The 26042-nt window shown below is 40.6% G+C and overlaps 1 protein-coding gene and 1 long non-coding RNA gene across 3 annotated transcripts in view; one reads left to right on the top strand and one right to left on the bottom strand.

The window, feature by feature from the left end:
- Positions 1-26042, bottom strand: part of LOC122665011 (protein transport protein SEC23-like) — a 113840-nt gene that overhangs the window by 19840 nt on the left and 67958 nt on the right. The window contains exons 5-11 of one of the 2 annotated variants that reach the window (XM_043861066.1): positions 23008-23083; positions 22754-22929; positions 22565-22646; positions 9289-9366; positions 5341-5502; positions 4965-5228; positions 936-1040 (exon numbers count right to left, since the gene is read on the bottom strand). In XM_043861066.1, the coding sequence (XP_043717001.1) occupies positions 936-1040; positions 4965-5228; positions 5341-5502; positions 9289-9366; positions 22565-22646; positions 22754-22929; positions 23008-23083 (943 nt within the window). The remainder of the gene's footprint in view (positions 1-935; positions 1041-4964; positions 5229-5340; positions 5503-9288; positions 9367-22564; positions 22647-22753; positions 22930-23007; positions 23084-26042) is intronic. The other variant, XM_043861067.1, reaches the window with a different exon arrangement.
- Positions 582-24627, top strand: LOC122665013. Its single transcript, XR_006333415.1, has 3 exons — positions 582-708; positions 6498-6503; positions 24617-24627. It is a non-coding gene; the product is annotated as an uncharacterized LOC122665013 (long non-coding RNA).

The following is a 26042-nucleotide window of genomic DNA, read 5'->3' as shown; positions in this document are numbered from 1 at the left end:
AGTCCAACTCGGGATAAAATGGTAAAACTTGACTAAAGAAACTAGTACAACAGTAGTAGTGACAAATGATAACCTTGGACTCATGCAACTCAGGAATCAGCTTCACCAAGATAACTTTCAATACTCAGCTAACCTCAGAAATTCTCCCGCAGAGACCACAGTTGGGGAAATTGCATAACTTTCTTAGAACAGCGCCATTACAGAGCAGGGTTTGAAGAATTGGGATTGGATCAGCCGATTCGATTCGGATTGGAATCGGCTCCAGCCAATCCTAATCCCAGCTAATCTGGAATTGTACAGAGGCTTATTTTAGGTCACTTGTGGCCAATTTTAGGGATTAGGGTACTGATTCACCCCGACTCTGGCCGATCCAGAACAGAATTAGATTGGAATCAGCGGGCAACTGATTCCAAACTCTTGGGCCTTGTCACGGAGTGCTACATAAGCATTCCTGAAAATTTTATCTGTTCAACTACTTCCATACAAGAAGCAGCTAAGCACTTCTTTCAAGGTTTTAACCACTTGCAAAACAGAGTCTTGGATGCTTTACTCATGAAGGGCTGCTTGTGCCACACACAATGTTTCAAACATCCACTTCAATTATTTAAGGTGCTTGAGTAATGGAAATTTCTATGAAAAATTTATTGGAACATCTTCATGATTAAAATTGCAGGTTTTTAAAGACTTAGGAATCATCTATGAGACATTGTGTTTGCACAGAGACTGATTCTTTGGCAGAAATGAGGCAGATTGCCTCAAGCCAATTAAACATCGCTCCAATCACTGACTGGCTACACAAATCCTGCTCTGCTATTCCACTATAGCATTGACTATATCTTTTCCTTCAACCATAAACATTCAGGAAGATTAACTACATAATATTATTTTGGAAAAATAAAACTTTTATTGGAATGAAAGTAGGTTGAAGAAATTACCTGAGAGCCATGTTGATCACAAATGACCATGCGAGGCACTGGAAAACGTTCCGTTAGTATCAATTCTGCATCATCACGAGGAGCTCCCAGCAACTGGGCAAATACCTGTAAGATAAAGCACCTCCAGATATCAATACAAATACTAAATTTCTAAACACCTCAAGGTTGAAACAAATAATTCAAATTGGAAGAAAACATTTCATTTTATGCATACTTAAGGAGAAAAATACTAGAAAAAAATTCGGGTGTTAGCTTTGGGATATAATCGCCAAGTCTTCCGACAAGGTGAGTGGGTTGGTCTGATTTCTTTTATGGAGTGTTTCAATTATACTAACTGTTTTAGGAAGCATGCATCTACATGATTTAACTATATGATTGCTATATCTTGAACTATATGCTTTAATTTCTTATGCCTTGATATGTATGTTTTGAATGTGAAATGGGACACGGTGTGGCCAGGGTGGATTCTTATACCGTGGTCACCATATTGTTGTTTGATGATCATTATATGTCGCATTAGACTTAGGCTTGGAAATGGGTTACGCTGTGGTCGATGGATGAGTCCGGTATTGTATTCGCCATACTAACTACTTCAATTCCATAACTGTTGTAATAGAAATAATGATTGCATTAGGCTTGGAAATGGGTTGCGGTGTGGCCGACGGAGGATTCTGGTACCGTATTCACCATACTCAGTTGTATGTGTACGTATGCATGAGGAGACGGGAGGACAATGTGGCCGAGGGATGATTCCAATACTGTGATCCCCGGCCTTAAGTATGTATATATATAACATACTGTCATGTAGAATAGCATGCGGCTAGGATAATTGACCCTGTGCTATGACCCCTTGCCAACAGGGGGATAGGTGTTGGATAACCCATTGTGGTAGGTTTGATGAGATTTTTCGAAATACCACTCCAGCAGTACGATGTGATTATTGTCGGAGATGGACTGAACCAAGGTGACCAATGTACGATTCTGAGACCATGGCACCAAAACAGGGTTATCGGGGTTTGCCGGGTGACTGATGGCACATTCCGGGACTGGCAAGCTCCCTTTCGCAACTAGGGTTTGTATTGCTAGTGACCGATGGGAGATTCCAAGACCAAGGATATTGCCAGCTATGTTCCAATAGCACTTTGACCAATGACTTAGTTTTGTTGTATATGATAATAATAAAATGAATTCATGCATTGCATTTGTAAATAATGGAGGTAGAGAAGAGAAGAGAAGAAGAAGAGAATGGAACAGCAGCCGAAATCTTCAATTCAATGAATAATGAAAGAGATACAAAATATATATTAGAGATAGGGGCAAATAAGGAAAAACAAAATACTAAAATAGACTCTTGGGATTACTCTAGGGATTAGGCGCTAATCCCGAGACCCACTAATGGGACTCACACGATACTTCTAACACTCCCCCTTAAGCTGGAGCATATATATCAATCATGCTCAGCTTGTTACAAATATAATCAATACACCCACTACCCAAAGATTTTGTGAACACATCTGCCAACTGCTCTCCAGTTCTGACATGGCTTAGAAGAATTAGACTACTTTACATCTTCCCACGAACAAAATGACAGTTAATCTCAATATGCTTTGTCCTCTCATGAAACACAGGATTTGAAGCAATATGACGGCTGCCTGGTTATCAGATCACAACTGTATGGGAACTGAGGTTTTAAAACCCAACTCAGACAACATCTGTTGAATACTTGAATCCACATCAGCTCACACATGAGCCATAGTTCGATATTCCGATTCAGCACTCTTACGAGCCACGACACTTTGTTTCTTGCTTTTCCAAGAAACAAGATTCCCTCAACAAAAGTACAGTATCCTGTAGTTGACCTCCTATCAACTGGAGATCCTGCATAATCAGCATTTGAAAAACTCCCAACTCGATTATGACCATGATCACAATACACTATTCCTCTACCTTGAGCCTTCTTGAGATATCGTAACACCCGAATAACAGCATCCCAGTGAGGAGTCTGAGGAGAAGAGAGAAACTGGCTCACCACACTAACAGGAAAAACAATATCTGGTCAGGTAACCATTAAATAATTCAGCTTACCAACAGTCTTCTATATCTATCAAGATCAGCAAGGACATCTCCCTATTCAACAGTTAGTTTTACAATGGGATCCATAGGACAGTCAATAGGCTTGGACCCAAGCATAGCTATCTTAATCAGCAAATCTAGAACATACTTCTTCTGCCGCAGAAGAAGTATGTTCCCAAAAAATACTTCAACCTCCCTAAATCCTTAGTTTGGAACTTTTGTCGGAGATAAGACTTCAAATCCACAAGGGTGAATCGAGAGAAAGATGAGGACAGAAGAGCCCTCTAGAAGGAGGCGGAAGTGGTGAGTGGTGTCAGAGGCGGTAGTGGTGGCTGAAACCGAGAGGAAGAGAGAAAGAGAGAGAGAGAGAGACGGCGGAGGTGGTGGAGACTAGTGGTGCTTGCGGCGCAAAAAAAGATAAAGAGGAAAAAGTAAGGCGGTAGAAAGGGATTAAGGCTTCACAAAAAGAACCATTACAATTTGGATCTCGATGTGGATCTCTGCTCTGATACCATGTGGAGAATTGAGAATAATGGCTTGTGACAAATTGATCACAGCCCCTCTTTATTTATAATAGACGAGAGAACATTCTAGAATAAGAACAAGGACAATAATACCCCTAGGACAGAAGTCCCCTTGAATGTATTTTACAACACCCCCATTTAACAATTGTACCATGTTTACATTGCCTTGACTTCATCATTACCCTGTTTATATTAGATTCACCTGCTTTCGTGAATGTTTTAATATTTATTTGGCATAGATACCTAGATTAGGACTGGATTTACTGTTTTGTTATACTTGATGCTTTACTACTATACATGCTATATAAAAGAATAGTTAGTAGGACTAATTAGCCTAGGAGTTGATCTACCTAGAAGGAGACTGGCCATCGGCCGGGGGTGCCTAGGTCCCTAACACCTTCACAGCTCATAACCTGGAACTTACCCAGAGATATGGGGCATACTTTTGCCTTTTATATTAGAGTGAATTCAAACCCCCCCCCCCCCCAAAAAAAAAAAGAAGGGAGAGACATTTACGGGTCCTACGTCCTGATCTAGGTGGCGACTCCAAACAATAACATTTACCCCTCTCTCCCAAGACAATAACTCTCCCACATAGAAAGGGGGCTGTTGGATCCTGGGCCATGGGAAGATATCCCTTAGGGTTGGTTGCATCTTTCCCAATTGTACCTACAAAAAGGGGGATAAAAACATGGAATTTCCACTGAATCTCTAGGGTTGATGGTAGATAACATCAACAAGGTCATTGATTGATGGGGTGTACGTGTAGAATCTTCAAGTATAATAAATGCATGGATATTTACTCTTTTCTCCTACCATTTTCTGCAAACTAGATCTTATGTCCAAACTTCTGTTCATTACAATCAGTGGATTAATATATCACATTAGGGCCAAGTAATTCAGCTCTGGAGATCACTTGGCTACTGTTTTAATCAATCTTCTGTTAATTCTAGATCTGTTTATATAGTCTGGTTTTAAAAATTTGGTCATTCAGTGGAAGTTCCCCTGTATTCATGATTAGTAGATGGTGTTCTAGGCCCTGCCTATATAAGTCAAGCTTGTAGCACACATCCTTTTCTCCAACTCCACATTATAGCTACCCATTTGAAGAAAGGGAAAGAATTTGAAATATGTATATGCCTGTGCAGGAATTATTTAGCCATTTACACTACATGGTTGACGGTGTCCGGAATGGATGAAGGGTAAGAGGAGTGCCAAACAAGGCACTCCAAAAATTTTGTAAAAGACCTCAACGAAATGAAGTTGGTAAGAGGATGCCCAAGATGAGAGAGCTACTAGTTAGGATAGATAATGGACATTGAATACCCCTCAGGTTTTACGGCTAAAACTAGGTTCTTATTAACAAAAGCACTTCAAGCATGGTGACTAAATAAGTAGAGAAGTTCACCATACGTGTTGAATAACTAATTACCTCATGTTCTTTCTGATTTTGGTATCCAGCATTTCGCCACTGAGCAATAGTCATCCCATGAAACACAACAACAGTAAAATAGGCATCCAAAAGTAGGATCCTGTCAGCAGCAATTGCAGCCACATCAAGGAGCACTGGTTCTGGACCCAAATGGAAGGAGTAAGATATTAATGAGGGCTGTATCATAACAACTGAATTCGCAACATTTTCCCTGTTTAGGATCATTCTGAAATTAGCAGTTTCATCTGGGCTATTGTTAAAGACCTGTAGCAAATGGAATAATCACATTAATACTCGTAAGCTTTACAATAAACATTGTACCACTTTTAAAATAAGCCTGATTAGGAAAGACAAACAGAGTAACACTGTAACATACCTGAACAAACTGAGAACGTCGCAAATGAAACATTAACTGTGGAAATATTGACAACCTGGGAGATAAGCTGAAAGAAGACGGACTATCTTTCTGGTAATCACCAAACCTAGCACATAGACGTATCAATGATCTATCTAGCCACCTGATAGGATCAAACTCTGTCTGCTAGGCAATCACAACAATCAGATCTTTTAGTCAATAAAGAGCAACAGGATCATGTGATTGACAGTAGTGAGTGGTAGTAAAACAAGTTGACGATTACTACAAACTCAATCTGGATTCCATTTTACTTGTCTATTTAACCTTTGGAGCTGGGGGGTGGGGGGGGGGTGTGGGGGAAGTATATCTCTTAATCTATTTCTCGTTCAAATGAAAAATTCAACAGTAAGTAAGTATTCAACTTCCAGATCTGCATAAAATTCTCCTTTGAGTTGTTTCACAGAAACCTAGATTCAAAAAGAGAGCTCACCAACTTGCTTTCAGAATGATCAAAGAACTTCCACACAAAATATCATACAATTTGCAGGACTCAAAAGGTTTCATCCAGAAGTTTTTGTGCATCAGTTTAACTCCTTTAGGTCATGATCCATGATAAGTTTGCAACAGTGGAAGAGCAATATACAAGTGCAAAAAGTTACTTATGTAGGCATAACCACCTATATCCACGGGAGAGTATTTCACGTACGAAACTATACAACAGTATATTTTAATCACATATTTCCACATCCAAGTCCCAATTAACAACTTTGAAATCCTTCACGGTCATTTACAAATCTAGCAAAAATAAGATCACATTCAGACAAAATTTCAATAGACTTTGATCATAGATACAAACACTTTCTTTAACATGACAAGGCATGAAGACAGATTCCTTAAAATCAATCAAACTCAAAAAATATAAACTGTTGGGCTCAACACCTTGGGTGGATGGCTTACACAGCTCAAAAACTAACCGAAATCTCGGTGAGATCTTGAATATCTTGAGAATCTCGAGACGAGATAACATACAAGACACAAAACATGCATAGTTTCGAATAATCAATCGAAATTTTGAATATATCGAGAATCTCGGAGAAATCTTGACCTCCTCAGTACTCTTAGAGTCATAGTATTGTATTGTTGGGACTTGGGAGTGGAGACGTTGAAGACTAGGGTAGTAAGGTGTCTATGATTTATGTATTATTCATTGTAATTGGGTTGGGTGTCTATGTAATATGCACTGTGAACACTTCAATGTATCTTGTGGTTTGTAGTAAAAACTTTAAGTCTTCAACTATTTCTTAAATAATTATTCAATATTATGTGTCTTCATCCATTATTACATAATTTACTTATTTTAATGGCCAATTACGTCTCATATGATTCAAACAATGTGTAGAATAGGGAATATTACAGTAAGGGTTCGTTCAGCCTTTACTGCCAACCAAGGGTGCAAATCCAAAACATCAAATTGGGTGGGTTTTTTTCTTTTCTTTTTCAATTTGAAGATTTAAATATGTTTATCAAGCCTAAAACAATCTTCTCTTATAGTTTTGGCGCCAAATAAGGCCATTTGCCCACCGAAAATTCATTCCAAAACCAAAAAAAAAAATCAAAAGGAAGATGCATTGTCTCGCCGAGATCTCGAGAATCTCGACTGGGTCGAGAAGAGTTTTCGAACCATGGCCTCACACCATGAAATATGAGAGCTAAACACTTCCTCACACCCCATATTGAGGACTTCCCCTCCCACAAAAAATTGTTTGGGAAAGCACTTCAGTCATCTTACATGAATGTGATATATTTTATGTATCGGAAGACTTTATCTAGGTGGGCTCCCAAGAAGGGTTTTTCCAGGTGGCCCAAATATCTTCACGTTATTTGGAAAGACAATTCGATCATCTTATATGAACATGATACATTTTATTTATGGGGAGAGATTTTACACGTGGGTAGCCTACAAGGGTTTTTCTACGTGCCGAAATCTCTGTTATATGGTAGGTAGTATGGGACCCAAACTCAGTGGACAGGTAGAAGTAGAACCCAAGGTCACTTATATCTCATTTTTCAGCAACATGCAGTTGATCAAGTGGCAATAGAGAGCACTTCTCAATTGATTAATTTATTAACTATAAAGCCATGCCTGTGAGGCATATGTACAAACATTACTGCTTACACCTTGCCGTCTATGCAAGTGAGAGGACCCACAGCGCCTAGGTGAATAAAAACAGTTGTTGAGAGTAGAGACAACACATCTACATATCTAAATTGTTGATCCCAAGGAATAAAATCTTGATTTTGATCTTGAATTCAGTCACAGTCAAACAGAAAATAATTTTCAACTCTGACGTTGGTGATTTTACCTGAAATTACCGCAACTTCTACATGAGCCCCATTTATTTCACAGTATGATTTTCCTTGAAAATGAAATGTTACATCAAATTCTTACAGGGCGTAAAATTTTCTTATTTTACAATGCCTTTTTTTGAAAAAAAACAAGAAAACAAATAACTGAAAATATTATCTTACAGGAAAATTTCATTTTCCACCTTCTAACGTGGAAACAAACAGAGCCTTAGCTTTTGCAGAATTTGACTCAAATCACTGAAATGATTTATGGTGCCAGGAGGAATCAAAATATATAGAGCTAAACTGCAATTTGAAACCTGATGCAGAACAAAAGTTTAACAGCTCTATTTGTACTTGGTTTATGATTCTGTCAAAATTCTCTCCTATTGGGACAACAGGGGCACTTTAATTTTAGACAATAAAATTCCAAAATATTGATGTAATATGAGTACCCCCCACCCCTCACTGGAATAGGAAAGCTTTATGTATATACACTTCCCCTTAAACCCCTCCAACGCACCACTCCCCAAGTGAAGTGAAAGTGGGATTTGATCCCAAGACCTAGCTATATAACCAGCAAAGGCCCTTACCAGCTGCACTGCTGGCAACTTCAACATAATATGAGTGTCATAGGTGAATACAAAATTACTCACAAGAATAGCCTAACTGTAGAATAAATAAACAGATGAATAATATATAAGACATAATCTCATATTATATAAACAAGAAAAAGAAAGACAGAAACAGAAACATCACAATGATGAAAGGGAATATATGGGAACTGGAGTGCTGTATTAGACAAACTATGAATCAAAAATAAAAAATTTATTTATGTCCTGATGTTTGTAACAAGAACATATTCTATACAATGCATTAAGTACATAGCCTCCAAACCGTTTTTTATGATAGATATGTGAATCACGTTCATTATTGTTATTACCAAATGAATAGTTTATTCTGCTCTATCATTTTGTAAGAGGCCCCATTTGTTTAGCGGAATAGTTTGCAAGGGGTGGGAAAGTTGTGGTAAAATGCTGACATGGCATTGCAACAATTCCACCCCAGGCTGTTTGTTTGCAAGGGGGTGGGACTGTTGAGATAATGGAGGGAACATAATCATTACCAATGTCTGCTGACATGGCATTGCAAATCCCATAATTTTCCCATCCCTTGGCTTTACAAAGTCCCACGAAATACGTGGGATTTTGCAACTTTCCCATGGAATGCTACAGTAATCCATCAACTCTCCCACCCCATAAACCCCTCTAAACAAACGGGGCCTCATAGTTTGTACAACTCAATCAGACCTTCAACCATCAACTTTCAAACTGACAGGAGAATAATTATAGTTAAGCACATAGTCATCTCCATATTTTCTCTGCAAGATTCTTAGATAGCTTGCAGGTCACATAGTAAAAGTTTTACCAGTTAACCATTAAATTCCACTGTTCTGTTATTTTCGTCTATCTCGAGTATTGGCTCAACATACAGAAAGAAAATACAGCTCCTCATTTGGAAAAAATTTCACCAACCAATACCGACAAGGAAGCAAGAGGGAGTTAACTATAAGCAGCAGAGAAATTCAAAGAACAAAGAGAGTCGGGATTTCATTTACGTTACCTCAGATTCCATTTTGAAAGAAACTAGACGTGCCATTACTACTGCAGCCGCTTCTTGGTCAAATCCAGCAATTAACTCCTGCACAAAAACAATCAGTTTCATGAAATACTGAGCACGCAACAACCTTAAAAGTAGGGGTGTCAAAACTCAAATGGTCAGTTAAGATTGGTTTAGTTCAGTCTTGTCTTGTTGGGTTTAGCACACATGGGGGCAGACCGAAACCAGACCAATAATTAATCAGTCTATAAAATCCAAACCGAAACCAAAACCTATTGGTCCGGTTGGTTTCAGTACCTTATCGCTTTCTCCCGACGGTTCCTTATTGGTCTATTATCAGTCCGGTTTCAGTTTTCATATATAAAAAAGAAAAACAATATTAAAAACACACGGCTTTTTATCAGGTTTTTCAAGTTTCAGTCCATTCAATTGGTCTTATCAGTCCAAATGGTTCAGACCAAATCCGAACAGAGAATTTTTCCAAAAAACAAAACTGGACTGAACTGACAAGGACTTTGGTCTGGTCACTATCGGTTTGGTTCAGTCCAGTCGGTCTTTTCAGTTTGGCCTCCAATTTGCCACACAGGAAAGAATTTAGAGCTCAATGCTTGGATGTATTAATGCACATCCAAGCCCTTATTTATAATAGAAGAGGGGAGAGAAAAATTACAGAGCTGCTCCTACATAGCTGACTCTATTTAATTAGAGTTGGTTATAGGGAAAAATAACCAGAAAGACTGAAATAGACCTCACGGCACTTAATAAAATATTTTAACACTCCCCCTCAAGTTGGAGCATAAATATCAAACAAGCCCAACTAGGGTAAAATAGGATGAAAGACTTTCCCACTTAACCCTTTAATGAACACATCAGCCAATTGATCAGCAGACTTCATAAAAGGTACACAGATTAGTCCTTCTTCCAGCTTCTCTTTGATGAAGTGCCTATCAACCTCCACATGCTTGGTGCGATCATGCTGAACCGGATTGCGAGCAATGCTAGTGGCAGCCTTGTGGTCACAATACAACATCATAGGGAGGCGGACAGGAACACCAAGATCTTGTAGTAAACCTCTAAGCCACAACAGCTCACAAATGCCTTGTGCATGGCACGAAACGCTGCTTCAGCACTGGGTCATGCTACCACGTTCTGTTTCTTGCTATGCCAAGTGACAAGATTTTAACCTACAAAGGAGCAACAATCAAATATGGACTTTCTATCAGAATATCCAGCCCAATCAGCATTAGTATACGCTTCAACTCGTAGATGGCCATGAGGAGATAAAAGAATTCCTTATCTCGAGGCTGACTTCAAATAACGAAGAATACAAAGAATAGCATCCATATGAAAGGAATAAGGATTATGCATGAACTGACTTACCAAACTCACGACAATGATTGTGTTGGCCGTGTGTGAGAGAGGTAAATAAGTTTTCCTACTAGTCTCCTGTAGCGACCTTGGTCAACTAGTTCACCATCTTTTTCCTTAAGTCTTGTAGTAGCCTCCATAGGTATATCAGCAGGGTGACACCCTAACAACCCGATCTCAGATAATAGATCTAGGATATACTAAGTTTGAGAAAGAAAGATGCCTTTTGAAGATCATGCAACCTCTTTCCCTAGAAAGTTGTCCCAAATCCTTTATTTCAAATTCACGGCCAAGGAAAGTCAACTTGTTGATCTCATCACTATCATTCCTAGTTACCATAATATCGTCCATATAGACTATGAGAATGATCAGCATTACTCTACTTATATCCCACAGAAACCATAGCCTTATGAAATCTTTCAAACCAAGCACAAAGCGATTGCTTTAGCCCATATAAAGAACTTTTCAACTTACATACCTCGCCTCTGGTTTTGTCACATGAGAACCCAGGTGGAATGTCCATATATACCCCCTCTTCAAGCTCTCCATGGAGGAAAACATTCTTCACATCTAACTATTGTAAATCCCATCCCAGATTTACAGCACAAGATAGTAGCACTTTGACAATGTTTAGTTTAACAATCGGTGCAAAGATCCCCTGGTAGTCAATCCCATATGTCTGAGTGAACCACTTTGCCACCAATCGTACCTTATATCGATCCACAGTGCCATCCATGGTTCGAGAACTCACGAGATCTCGCCGAGTTTCTCGGTTTTTCAAAAACTCGAGTCGAGATGCCTTACGCATTATAAACATACACTTTCTCGGCGAGATCTCAGTATCGTCTCGACCTACCCAAATGAGTCCAATTTTGAAGTTTTTTTCCTGATTTTTTACGTTATAAAAATACAATTTCTCGCCGAGATCTCGAGATCTCGATATTGGGTCTCGATATGGGTTTTAACCCATTTTTTCTCCCCATTTCACCTATCTAACCCATTTTATAAACTAACCTACAGGGACAGAACTCGAAAATCTCACTGAGTTCTGTCCATAGCTCTAAAGAAAGGGAAAACAGCCCAAGCCCATTTTGCTCCATTTTCTTCCTCTTTCCTTCAATCTTAGTTGGATTGCATGGTTTCAAGTGAGATTCAAGAACTAAATTAAAGATTCAACTCCAACAGTCCAAGAGTCATCACCTATTTCAAGAATTTTCAAAGGTATTTTCTAGTTTTCCCCAAATCTATTTTTTTCAACAAAATTTGTGTAATCCTTGATAGATTCATGTGGTTCTGATATACGTTAAACATCTTTGGACTTGCCTACCAACCTATGGTCCAAAGTAAAACTCATATTTGGACTTGTTTTTTGGGAAATCTGGGCATGCCATTGTGTTTAAATGGCCTGAAATAGGCTGAATACCAAGTTTCAGACCCAAAATATGTGTAAAACCCACCGAATTGGGGGTCCGAGTCAAAAAAAAAAAAAAAAGCAGCAACTCGCTAAGATCTCGGCGAGATCTCGACTCGTCTCGGTTTCTAGCAAGGCCGAGATGCCACCGAGACCCGAGTTTTAGAACCTTGGTGCCATCAACCTTCTATTTCACCACAAATACCCATATACATCCAACTGGTCTTTTCCCTTGAGGAAGAACCACAATATCCCATGAATTATTTTTTTTTTAAGCCTCTCATTTCTTCCATCATTGTTGCCTTCCACTTTCCATCTGTAAGAGCTTCCAGCCAATTCTAAGGAATACGAATAAAAAAAAGAGAAGAAACAAAAGCACAAAGGATGGAGAAAGGGAATTATAAGAGATAACATGAAATATAGTGTTATGAGCCAGAGAGATGCCACGATGGAGGATAACGTGGCAAGTATCACGCAACCTAGCACAATAGAGAACCAACAGTTCTCCACAGTCTTCCCGATTAAATTTGTCCATGCCTCGGGAAAACCTAGCAAGCACCATAAAAAGGAACTTCCACTCCAACCTGATGTAGGCTTTAGCCATATCCAGCTTCAACACCACATTTCCCCCACGAGTCTTCCTGTTCAAGTCCAGTGTGACTTCTTGGACAATGGATATGTTATCGTGAATGCTATGCCTTGTACAAAAGAATCCTGCTCCTCCGCAATCAAGGAGGGAAGTAAACCCGCTAACCTGGACACAAAGATCTTGGCAATAATCTTGTAATAGAAATTACAGAGACTAATGGGCTGAAGATCCGACATTATCTCGGTGCTATCCTTAGGGATGAGCACAAGATTAGCAGACGTATAGGTCCTTGGGAGATCTCCCCCACCAAAAAAATCCTTCACCGCCGCCCAGACATCGTAGCAAATCACCTCTAAACAAGCCCAGAAATGCCCTGAGAAACCATCCGGGCCCGGGCCACTATCGCAGGACAGTGAAAACACCGCCAATTTCACCTCCTCTAGAGAAGGCGGGGCCAGCAAAAAAATACTGTCCTCCTCCGTCACAACCTGAGGAATAGAAGAGAGAAGCTCCTCATCCACAGCACATCCCTAGGTAGCAAATATCTCAAAAAAATAATTAACAGCGACCGCCTGCATCCCCTCCTGACAAGTGACCTAGGAGCCATCACCAAATCGGATTTTGCGGATCTCCCCTTGCTTTCTACGAACATTGACCATGGAGTGGAAAATTTGGTGTTCCTATCCCCTTCTTTCAACCAGGAGATTCTGGACTTCTGCTTCCAGAATATCTCCTCCTATAATAGAACCCCCTCCAGGACTTTCCTGGCCTCCTTGAGGGCCTTGCAAGCCTAAGGGCCAGCATTCTGGTCTGCAGCCACCTCCGCCCTACTGACCGCATCTTCTGCCTCCCTAACCCTTTAATGGACATTCCCGAACACCTCCCTGTTCCAAGTACGAAGAGAACCCCTCAGGTGTTTCAGCTTTAAAAACAAACCCACGAGAGGAGACCCATCAACCGGAACTACCCACTGACTCTTGACGAATTCCTAAAAACTCGGGTGGTGCAGCCACATCTGCTGGAATTTAAAGCTAGAGAAGGACTGGGTCATGGTAGTCGAGCAAGAAAGCCATAGAGGCGCATGATCGGAGCAAACCCTACTCAAGTGAGACACCTCACACCTAGAAAACACTGACATCCAAGCCGAGTTAACCAGAAAACTGTCAAGTCTTGCCAGCACCGTGCTCGCAACTTCCTGGTTATTAGACTACATGAACATATTACCCACATAACCCATATCAATGAGGCCAGCTGTACTGACACAGTCACCAACTTCATCTATTGACATCGAGCAGGCCGGCCTCCCGCTAACCTTCTCATGAGGCACCAGAACAGCATTAAAATCACCTCCCACCGCCTATGGAAGGCCAGTAGTAATAGAAAACAGATCGAAAGCATCCCACAACATTCTTCTCTCCACCACCGAGCTTAAACCATGAACAAAAGTGACAAGGAAACGCACAGAGGTGGCCACCAGGCAGTCCAAAGTAACAAACTGCCCATTCTCCACTACCACCTAGACTTGCATCGAAGCCCTCCAGAAAATCCAGATCCTCTCTATAAGATGCACAGAATCCATGCCAATCCTTGATGCAGATTTATCACCAAATTGGGCTTCTTTTATTAGGAATAAATCTAGGATTGGGTTACATACATGTTGGGCCTATGATCCCATGGGTTTCTAATGTAATAGGCCACATTTATGGGCCTAAAATATGGGTATATCGGTTGCATACGGGATTAGCCCAGTACTTAGTTTATTTTTATGTTTTTTAATTGAACTGGTTCAAATTGGTTGCATCCAATTGGTTCAATTTAAGTGATCATGTGACTTGGTTAAGTGGTCATGTGACAACTTAAGTGGTCATGTGATGTAAGTTGGGCTGGATTAGGATTCTATAAGTCCAGCCATGTTTTGAGTTTATTTCTTTTAGTATTTTAGTTTCCTAGTTGGTTTAAGTTACCTAATAGGTTAGGGATAGGGTTAGGCCATTCCTTTTTAGTGTCTAAGTCTATTTTTGAGTCTTCTATATAAGTTTGTAAAGGAGGCCAGCATTGTATATGAATTTGATTAATAAAAACTAAGCTTTATGCTTGCTGCCTTTGCTCCATCCTGAGTGTGCCTTATGAGTAATATCAAGGTTGCCTTGTGAGTAATATAAAGGTGAAGGGATTGGTGGATCTCCAATCGACTCGTTGCATCGTGAAGACCGGGAGGGCTGCTACTTATCTCCTTGCATCTTGTAGATTGGGAGACCGCATTGTTCATCTTCAAAGCTGCTGCGATTGAAGATCTCTTCAAATCCAATAAGTCTGAATCTGAACTTTGTTTTAACATTCTTCTTCTTACTCTTACCCTAACTAGGATTCCTTCATAACTTCAAATCTGTCCATTAGTTTCAAACCAAACTTTCAGCATACATCCCTTGCATCATTGTTGACACTCGATCCAAGTTTCACCCCAAACTCCCACTCTAACCCCTTCATCTCTTTGCTCCATTAAAACCCAAACCCAAAACCCTAAAATTCAATTCTGCCCAAAATTGTAGAATTTCAAAACTCATCCAAACCCTAACCCTTTTTATACCATATTGAATCCCTAAACTTGCCCATTAATACCCTATAAACCCCTTTCCCAATTTCCAACCCAAACCCTAGGAATTGACCTAAATCCTAGTGTTGTCCATTCGAACCAACAGCCCTTTTTGCTATTTGATCCTACTGTTTGGCTCCTAGTAGATCTCCTACCTATCTAGGACAACATTAATTGGTATCAGAGCCATGGATGTACATGGCAATCCAATTCTGCCCCCTCCACCTGATCCTATGGCTGCTATAATGGAGATGCTACAGAAGTTGAATGAAAAGGTGACACGATTGCAAGAGAAGAGGACTACCCCTCATTGGGACAGCAACATTCCCCCTAGAAAAGGACAAATATCAAGTCAATTCGATAGTACAAAGAGCCCCAAGGAGAGATCAATACAGAGAAGACAAAGAAAGGTACACAGATCATAGTGAAGATAGGAACAAAGGATATAGAGACTACAGGAGACTCCATAGACCTCCAGAGGCGTCTGAGTTGAGAGACTTTGATGGCAGACCAGATCCACAGGTATTTTGTGATTGGTTAGCTGCTTTAGATGATTATTTTAATTGGCATGATTTGCCTGAGCATAGGAAATGAGACTAACACATACCAAGCTAATGGGACCAGCACATAATTGGTGGAGAACCCAGATGGATTATCCTGACTACCGTGGTAGAAAACCTGTTACATGGGCAGAGATGAAAGAAGATCTGAGTAAGAAATATTTCCCACAGACGTTCAGAGCTCTACAACAAAGTAACTTAAATTCCCATCGACAACATCACCACCAAAAGGCCTTCAAATCTGAAGACAACTTGAAGCCTCCATCAATGAGATCCTGTTTGCAAGTTAAAGATTGTTGGAAATCTGACATCACCAGTGTTAAATTAGCAGCTAAATACAAATGTACATTACCAACGGAAATTAAGAGAGCACAAGTTGAAGACAAAGCTGAAACAGCAGAAGATGAAGAGGTGGTTGATAGCACTCCACGGGAAATCATTGGCATTCAAGATGTTGTTCTTGAAGAGGTACAACTTGTGCCTCAAGTTTTAGATGAGAAGGTTATCAACGTTGAAGACTCTATGAACACGACATACATAGTTGATATTGATTCAAAGGTCAAACACATAAGTTTGTTATGCCACCATGGATCTTTGAAGAGGAAGCTCCACGCCTTGAAACTACATCCCTAAAGTCTACAAGAAACAAGAATTCTGTTGGGGAATGGTCAAAGCTGCTACTCACATGTTGCTTCCCCCTTATCATTACAAAATTCGAGAATGAATTTTTTCAAGCTGGGGAGAGTTGATGCAGATTAATCACCAAATTAGGCTTCTTTTATTAGGAATAAGTCTAGGGTTGGGTTACATACATGTTGGGCCTTTGATCCCATGGGTTTCTAATGTATAGGCCACTTTTATGGGCCTAAAATATGGGTATATAGGTTGCATACGGGATTAGCCCAATACCTAGTTTATTTTTATATTTTTTAATTGAACTGGTTCAAATTGGTTGCATCCAATTGGTTCAATTTAAGTGATCATGTGACTTGGTTAAGTGGTCATGTGACAACTTAAGTGGTCATGTGATGTAAGTTGGGCTGGATTAGGACTCTATAAGTCCAGCCATGTTTTGAGTCTATTTCTTTTAGTATTTTAGTTTCCTAGTTGGTTTAAGTTACCTAATAGGTTAAGGATAGGGTTTGGCCATTCCTTTTTAGTGTCTAAGTCTATTTTTGAGTCTTCTATGTAAGTTTGTAAGGCAAGCCAGCATTGTATACGAATTTGATTAATAAAAACTCAGCTTTATGCTTACTGCCTTTGCTGCTGCCTTTGCTCCATCGTGAGTGTGCCTTGTGAGTAATATCAAGGTGAAGGGATTGGTGGATCTCCAATCGACTCGTTGCATCGTGAAGATCGGGAGAACTGCTACTTATCTCCTTGCATCTTGTAGATTGGGAGACCCCATTGTTCATCTTCAAAGCTGCTGCGATTGAAGATCTCTTCAAATCCAATAAGTTTGAATCTGAACTGTGTTTAAACATTCTTCTTCTCACTCCTACCCTAACTAGGATTCCTTCATAACTTCAAATCTGCCCATTAGTTTCAAACCAAACTTTCAGCATACATCCCTTACATCATTGTTGACACTCAATCCAAGTTTCAGCCCCAAACTCCCACTCTAATCCCTTCATCTACTTGCTCCATTAAAACCCAAACCCAAAACCCTAAAATTCAATTCTGTCCAAAATTGCAGAATTTCAAAACTCATCCAAACCCTAACCTTTTTATACCATATTGAACCCCTAGACCTGCCCATTAATACCCTATAAACCCCTTTCCCAATATCCAAGCCAAACCCTAGGAATTGACCTAAATCCTAGTACTGTCCATTCGAACCAGCGGCCCCTTTTGTCATTTGATCCTATTGTTTGGCTCCTAGTAGGTCTCCTACCTATCTAGGACTACATTAATCCTTCTTTGAATCGACCGCGCCTTTGAAGGTTGTGCTTTTGGTTCAGCAATAGCTACGATGTTCGCATTGTGCAGATTGATTAAGGTCTTCAACCGCCTAGAAGTAGGCTTGTTCCCAACCCCTCGGGCATTCCAGAATAGATAGTTCATAAGGGGGTTGTAGCTTGTGAGCCGGCCCAATCCCATGGACTTTGTGACACGTCGCTGGCTACCGCCAAGCACTTTCTAAACACCCTTCTTTTTCACTTTCTTATAGCCCAACAGTTCCCACCGAGCAGTACTTGGCAAGCGTCTCTGTTTTCGCAAAAGCCTTTTGTAAACCTTGGCAGCGCTGTCCATGACCCGCTTACCCCCCCAACCACCGGGAGGTCCTACGAAGCAACGGCAGTCCACTCACTAGCCTTCTAAAGTGTCCAGTGAACCCTCCCCCCAAGAGAGACCTAGAAGGCCTTGAAACTCTCAAGCAGAGTAACCCGATCCACTTGAGCCACTTGCACCTCATCTACATATGCGTCGTCCCAGCCACATGCCAACCCCGACCCCCCTTCAAAGTAAGGCCGAGAGTCCACATCCACAGACCAAGAGTGCCTGCCCTTAATGCCAACAACCACACCACTGCCCACCTGCGAAAGAAAAGCATCTAGCAAGCCATCCAAACTGGCCGAAGCTGAATCCATTTCCTTCTCAGGAACCAAAACACTAACACCGAGACCCCCTCCCCTGATCCCGAAGAGAGGAGAAGAATACGAAGAAGGGCTCTCAGCAGAAAGGCAACCAGCCGTCACCCCTTCACAAAACCCATGCCGCTCTACAAGCTCCTCATCGACCACCGCCTGGCGAAGCTGCAGCGGCACCTGACAATCTAGAACCATGGCGTTTCCAGTCCCAGTGGAGGCCATCAACCCCTGTGTCTCAACCCCAGCGGGAAGTTCACCCTCCTTTAAGACCTCCTCTGACATTCCACCGGTAGCCGTGATAGTGCCAGGCTGCACCAAGTCTAAGCCACGATCATCTGCCTCACCCTGCACACAGTTAGTAGGCCTTGCGTCAACCCTTCGAGCTACAAGCCTCCATCGACCTCCCCCCCCCCCACCAAACCACGGCCAACGACACGTTTAGTAGCAGGGGGACCACCTCACTCGTGGGAATGAAGACCCCCTCCCTGTCCCGAGAACCAGCACCCTCAAACGCCATAGCCCTCTCATGTAGAAACCCCTGAGCCGGCAGCGCTTCCCCTGTAGCACCACAAATTGCGCCAATCTTGCCCCTCTGCACTTTCCTGCAGGCTTCCTTTCCTGCAGGCTTCCTTTGCCAGATCCAATGACGGCCTCCCGTAGCTGCACTTTGCAACCAAGGCTGTCGAGAAAGCACTCTCCAACTGATCCACCTCCGCCTGCGAGAAGAACGCGGCCGGATCCCCAAAGTGGGAAGAAACCTTCTTAACCTCGACGTCCACTACGGGAGCAGTCAACAAACGAGAGACCACAGCCGCAAAGGATGCAGGTCGCGACTCAGCAGGGGGCCCTCCAGGCCAGGATCAGGGGGACGAACCTCCCGAAAGGGAGACGACACCATGCCAAAACCCCATAAGACCCCAACTTGTAACCTACACCACCAGAGCCTAACCTACACCCCCCGAACTTTGACGATGTAACTTGGTTTAAATCATAACTTAAAATTTAGAATTAAGTAATTAATTATCTTTAAAATCAGTTTTGAGAAACACATTTATTAAAACTAATTCTACCTAACCAAAACCAAACACTCCACAGTAGGACCTTACTAGATATATGGGACTTAGCTTTCTTTTCATTTCTTTTCCTACCTAAGGCTAAGAAACGATTTCAGCTTGGGAGAAAGAAAGAAGAGTAAGAGAAGAAGACCTAGAGCTTAGAGATCATTACCATTGGAGCTTTGGAAAAGCTTGGAGAAGATCAATTCAGTTGTGGGCTATCTCTTCTTCAATCTCCCATCTTGGTAGGTCACCAAAAATTGTTCTAAATTGTTCAATCTCTTCCCTTCTTCTTTGGTTTCAGCTGGGTTCATAACCCACACCAGCCCTAACATGGTAAACCCTAAGTTAGGGGTTGTAAGGACTACAAACCCTTCATGTCGTGGGTTGATCCAGCTTATGGAGGATCATCTCCAGCCTTCGTATTGTCCCTAAACCCTTTTTCCACTGGGTTTCAGCCATGTTCTCGAAATTTCAAGATATTCACTTTTATTTAATTTTAATTGGGAGACTTGGTTTTGATCATACATGCAAATGGGTCAAAATGTTTACATGGCTGTACCCTTATTTTCCCCAAAGCCAATTTGAGAAATTAGCCCCCATGCATGGCAAGATCCACGGGTTTTGGGTCTCCATCAGGCACTGGAACACCAACCGGATTCAGGGCCTGTGACCCCTACGGTCAACCGGTTTCAGGCAGGTCTGAATCTAGTTCTGCCTTGCTGTACTAGCCTTAATCCTAGTTGGTTTAGGCTATACTTTAGACTTGATTTTTGCCTAATTCATGCTACCTACTACTGTTTTAGGACTGTAAGATCATTATTGCTGGGGTAGTTTGTGTGTGTTAGAGCTTCATTTGGCTAGGATATTTCTCCAATACAGGTAAGGGAATTTGACTTTTATTTATGGAGTGTTTATTGTTGTTGTATGTTTATGCCTGCTGCACCTGTTCATACACATATTAATGGTTAAGGTTAATATAGGCTTATAGTTGCTTTCCTTTTGCATTAGATCTATGCATGATTCTAGGAAACATACCATAATGTATTTGCATAATTATTATGTTCTATGATTGTGATGGATGAGATGATTATGGAACTAAATTACTATCTTTTTACTGCCGAAATATATGACATCATGATAGAATGCATTGGGTTAGGATTGGTATGAACCCAGTGCTACGATCCTTACCAACAGGGGTAAGGTGTTGGATAACCTGTGGCAGGTCTAAAGGGTACATACCAAAATGCCATTCACTGTCCCAGGTCTGAAAAGTACATACCGGAATGGGAACACACAGTAGGGTTAGCATTGAGGGTTCGTCGAGGTCTAATGTGTTCATTCCAGAACCGGTGGGTCTTCACCATAGTAGAGTGGTATTCCTAGGTGATCGATGCCTGGTTTGCGATTCCGAGACTCAGAATATCATACCTACTACAGCAGCACTCATACCTCATGTGACTTAGAATTGTTGCTAAAAGCATCCTTAGTTTAGGTCATGCATCATGGACTATATGCACATGCTTGCATGTTTCCCTTACTGGGTTCAGTGGAGCTCACACCTGTTAGTACTTCTTCTTTTTCAAATAGTGCGGCTGGTTCTGAGAAACCAGATGATGGATTTGTTTCTGCTTCAGACTTCCTCACCGATGAGGGTCGTACGGTGTAGGAATTTGAAGTTCATGAGGCATCCTGTGGATGTGATGCTTGCGCGTTCGCGTGATTGACCTGATGGAGCAGGCTATTACTTTTTTTGTTTATAAATTACTTTTGTGTAGTATACTTTATAGATACTGTTATACTTTTGTTTGGAAGTACCTTGTGAGAATATTATCACTGTAATACGTAGTTCAATTAATATAAATATCTAGTTATCACTTGATTTCTCTATTTATTGTTATTATTATTACTGCTTATTCTCTTCCGATGCGACGATTTACTATGTTTGATGAACTGTGAATGGGAGTATTGCACTTATGATCCTGGAGCATTGATTGGGTGCTAGTTAGCATCCGGTCACACCTTGCCCATACTAACTGGGCTGGGGTGTGACAAGATCACTCGGCCAAAACCCCTTGACAGAAATCCCACTTCAAACCCTAGTTCTTGCTATTTTCCTCTTTTACAAAACCCGAAACACTAACCCTAGAAATCCCAGAATTTCAAACCTCATCAGAATTTAACCTACAATAGACTTCTAAACACCTGCCCACTTTTATTGTTTATCCCAACTATTCACCCCCTCATCCTAACCCTAGTTTTGGTTCAAATTAACCAATTCTGCCCCAATCAGCAGACAGTTTCAGAACCTCTGTTTACCTGGCTCCTAGTAGGATCCGATCCTATCTAGGACTACACTACTCCCCTACATCAATTTAGCCTAACCCTACCTTCAAACCCTAGGTTCCATTAAACCTTAACCGTAATTTGCCTAAAAATCCGAATTTTGGCCTACCGATTTACCAGTTCATAGCAGACCTGGTTATTGGTGCCTAATTAGATCATCTACCAATCTAGGACTACATTACACCCTCTCCTTATTACTCCCCCCCCCCCCTTTATTTTAATCTTATTCCAAGTCTATTATACTTTTATAATAAATCATATCCTTATTGTATCCCTCCCCATATCTTAATCTCAAGTTACCCTTTAAGATTCCCCATTATTTACAATTCTGCCACCATTCTTACAAACTTCAATTTATTTATTGTTTTACCATTAACTTTTTTATTTGAACCTTTTACTCTTCGTGTGGGCCCATAAACGAACCCAACAGGGTTTTTGAACCCTGGGATCACCATCAGGTAGCCTGGTTCACTACCATAGTTTCTTTGGAGAACCTATGACTCTGAAATCTGAATTGCTTCCTTAGGAAAGTTGCAACTTTCAGAGGAAACTCAGTCTACTAGCTTCCTTGCCTGGCGTAAAGGTCAATAAGTGATTAAACCATGAAAGGATAAAGAAAATAATTTCCCAAATTCAACAATGAAAAAATCTTTTAGATGCCAATGTTTTCCTCTTGCTGATCAGTAAGAAGAGATTTTGGTTGAGTAAATGAAGAGAAGCCAATATGAACTGAAAAAACAAAATAAAACAAATATCAGAAGCTTACTTGTATGCTGCCAGGTCCATCAACCCATCTTCTGGCAAGTGTTGTAGCACGAAGTCTCATTTGACCATTAGTGTGCTGATAACTGGAGCACAATATCTGTAATCTGTTATAAAAGCTTCATCTTCCATACAAAAGCTCAACGTAGTATCTTCTTACAAAATTTTAAGAGGATAGCCCCAGAGTACATACTAAGTTAAAAATTGGAGGTAAAACTGATTGCTTGTAGATGGACCAATAGGTTCTGGAGTTTCCTTTTTAACAATCTCAAATACCAAACATAAAGTGGTAGCTTTGTCAAGGCCACACATCTTCCAAGCGCTGGTGTTTCCCTGACCAACAACTGTTTCAGAGCATAAAGGACCTTTCTGCAGAAATTAGCAACATGCAAAAAATCAGAATAGAACAAGAAAAGTACAAAACATATGAGAAGCTTCAGATTATACCTTTTCGAGAGATGCACAAGGACCCAGAACGCCCTGAACTCTGATATCCTTTGAGCAGCTTACTTCAAATATTCCACTGTACATAAGGATAAAAAAGAAGAGTAAGAAACATATACCAATTCCTAACTTCCAATTAGAAAATATTTAAGTTCATGTATAAAAGCTACATGGAAAAAAAGGCAAACAACAAGGCCCTAACTTCTTTATTCTTGTGTGCTTATTTCTACAAATGAAAAACTTAAGTTGGAGATCATAAAACCAAGTCAATAAGCTTTGCCATGCATTCAGAAATCATCAGTCTGGCTCAATATCTACTTCACTTGCAAACAAGAAAAGAATTAAATTCAGTGATGCAGCATCTCCAGCCCTAAACAAATTATGCTATATAGTGTGTAGCAGACCAGGAACGACCTAATCAGTAGAAGAGTAGAGAGAAGAGAGAAGAGAGAAGAAGAAGAAGAAAGAAGAAGAGCACAAGCCGCTGAGAAGGTTGGGAGGGCAGCCTACGATAGAATTGTGTGTTACTATCGCAGCTCCCTTACCCCTATATATATAATAATCAAATCCAAAACTGGTAAGTCAGTTGGGGGTTTTACTATTTACCCCTAACTCCTTACAAATTACAATGTAATAACAAGAGGAAAAGAAAATAACATAAAAACCCAAACCCCACAACATATGACCAGATTGCCACTAACACACCCCCCCCCCCCTCTCTCAAGCTGGAGCATATAGGTCACCCCATGCTCAGCTTGTTACAACAGGTGCGAAAATTAGGAGCAAACAACGATTTGGTAAACACATGTGCTAGCTGATCCGAAGACGACACAAAAGGGGTCTCAACAAGCTTCTTCATAACAGCATCATCAACAAAGTGACAGTCAACCTCAATGTGCTTGGTCCCCTTATGATAGACAGGATTACTAGCAATATATATAGCAGCCTGGTTATCACAACCCATCCTCAACGGTGTGGGCACAGGAAACCCATTTATAGGAGAGACCTGAGCCACATCAATTCTGTCGTAGTGTGTGTCATAGCACTATACTCTGCTTCAGCACTCGACCTTGCAATAGTAATCTGCTTCTTACCTCGCCATGAAACAAGATTACCTCCAACAAACGTACAATAACCTAAGATGAATGACAATCACCTGCCGAGCCATACCAATCAACATCAGAATACGGAACCAGATCCATATGCTGATTAGGACGATAAATAAACCCTTTACTAAGGTACCCTTCAAGTAACAAAGAATGCGGACAGCAGCATACCAATGAGCCTTCTGTGGGGCTTGCATGAACTGACTAAGAACTCTGATAGCAAAAGAAATGTTTCGTCTGGTGACAGTAAGGTAAATCAGCTTCCCACTCAAACTCCTATACTGGTGCACATCCTTGAGAGTACCACCATCATCTACTCCAAACTTCTGATGGGGATCCATAGGCATACCCACTAGTTTTGACGCAAGCATACCAATATCAGACAAAAAGTCTAAGACATACTTTATCTGGGACAGGTTGATACCTTTTTTTTTCTCACAACCTCAATGCCAAGGAAATATTGGAGGTCTCCTAGTTTTTGGATTGAAAATGCTGCTGTAAATAAGTTTTAATTTCTACAATACTTGCCACCTCATCACCTGATACAATAACATCATCAACATAAACAACCAAGACAACTAGCTTGCCATCACGACCACAAACAAACACATAGTGATAAAAGTAGCACTGTGAGAACCCACACGAAACCAACGAAATACTGAACTTCTCAAAACATGCTCTGGGTGACTGTTTGAAACCATAGATTGCCTTCCGCAATTTATACACCTGAGTACTGTTGTCCCCCCGAGGAGCATACCCTGGAGGTTGCTTCATATAAACCTCCTCATGAAGATCACCATATAAGAAAGCATTTTTAATATACAACTGAAACAATGGCCAATCAAAGTTGACAGCATAGATATAACTCGTATAAATAAACGAACAGAGTTCAACCGAGCCATAGGGGAGAAGGTCTCGAAATAGTCAATACCATAAGTCTGTGTATGCCCCTTGGCAACCAGACAGGCTTTGAGCCGCTCAATAGAACCATCAAAGTATTTGATAGTGTATACCAGCGACACTTAACAAGATCCTTACCAAGGCAGATCGACCAAACTCTAAGTATGACAAGACAAAAGAGCATCCATTTCCACATCCATGGTAGTTTTCCAACAAGGAATGCTAAGGGCCTCAGTATAATTTTTGGGGATAGTGGTAGTAAATAAAGATGAAGCAAAATTGTGCATGAAGGATGGTCAATGAGACTAGAAGACATATTTATCAATAGAGTACAAAACATTGGGGACTTTTGGGTGCAAGAACATGTACCTTTGTGGAAAGCAACTGGCAACAAGGTTTAAAATCTCGTTTTGTTTCGGTATTTCGAGCTGACCGAAATATCCGAAATAGTCAAAATTTCGGATATTTCGGTCGAAATATTGTATTTTTTTGGGGTATATTTCGGTAGGTCATTTCGGTGGGTTTTAGGCTAAGTTAAGGCCTGAAACTTCATGGAAACCCTATTTTAGGCTATGTAAACACATTTAAATGTTCAAATTGCAAAAATAGTCACCCAAAATGGTGTTTTGGATGTGCACCATTGATTAGCAACGTACAGTCGAACCTTAATGTATAAATATAACTTAAGAGTCTTAGACTACTTAGTTAATCACACATTCACACAACACATTTACAGAATTACAATTTACACATTGTCATTAATGATTAAACAAATAAATTGACTTGGAAGTTGGAAGTTGGAACTTGGAACTAAGTTGGAAACATAATGACTCATAAGTCATAATTCATAATTTCATAAGTTAAAGTCATAAATCATAATATTAAATACATATTACATAAGAGTCATAACTCATAAAACATCAAGTCAATAATAAGTTAACAAATAACAATATCCCCAATTGTCCCCTACAAGTCAAGTAGTCATCATTCATCTCAAATGTTTACAAATTTGCTAATAATAACTACTCTGCC

The sequence above is a fragment of the Telopea speciosissima genome, chromosome 6 (genome assembly GCF_018873765.1).
Source record: "Telopea speciosissima isolate NSW1024214 ecotype Mountain lineage chromosome 6, Tspe_v1, whole genome shotgun sequence".
In the NCBI taxonomy this organism is placed as follows: Eukaryota; Viridiplantae; Streptophyta; class Magnoliopsida; order Proteales; family Proteaceae; genus Telopea; species Telopea speciosissima.
Note: the sequence above shows the minus strand (reverse complement) of the source record. Positions and strands in the feature narration are given on the sequence as shown.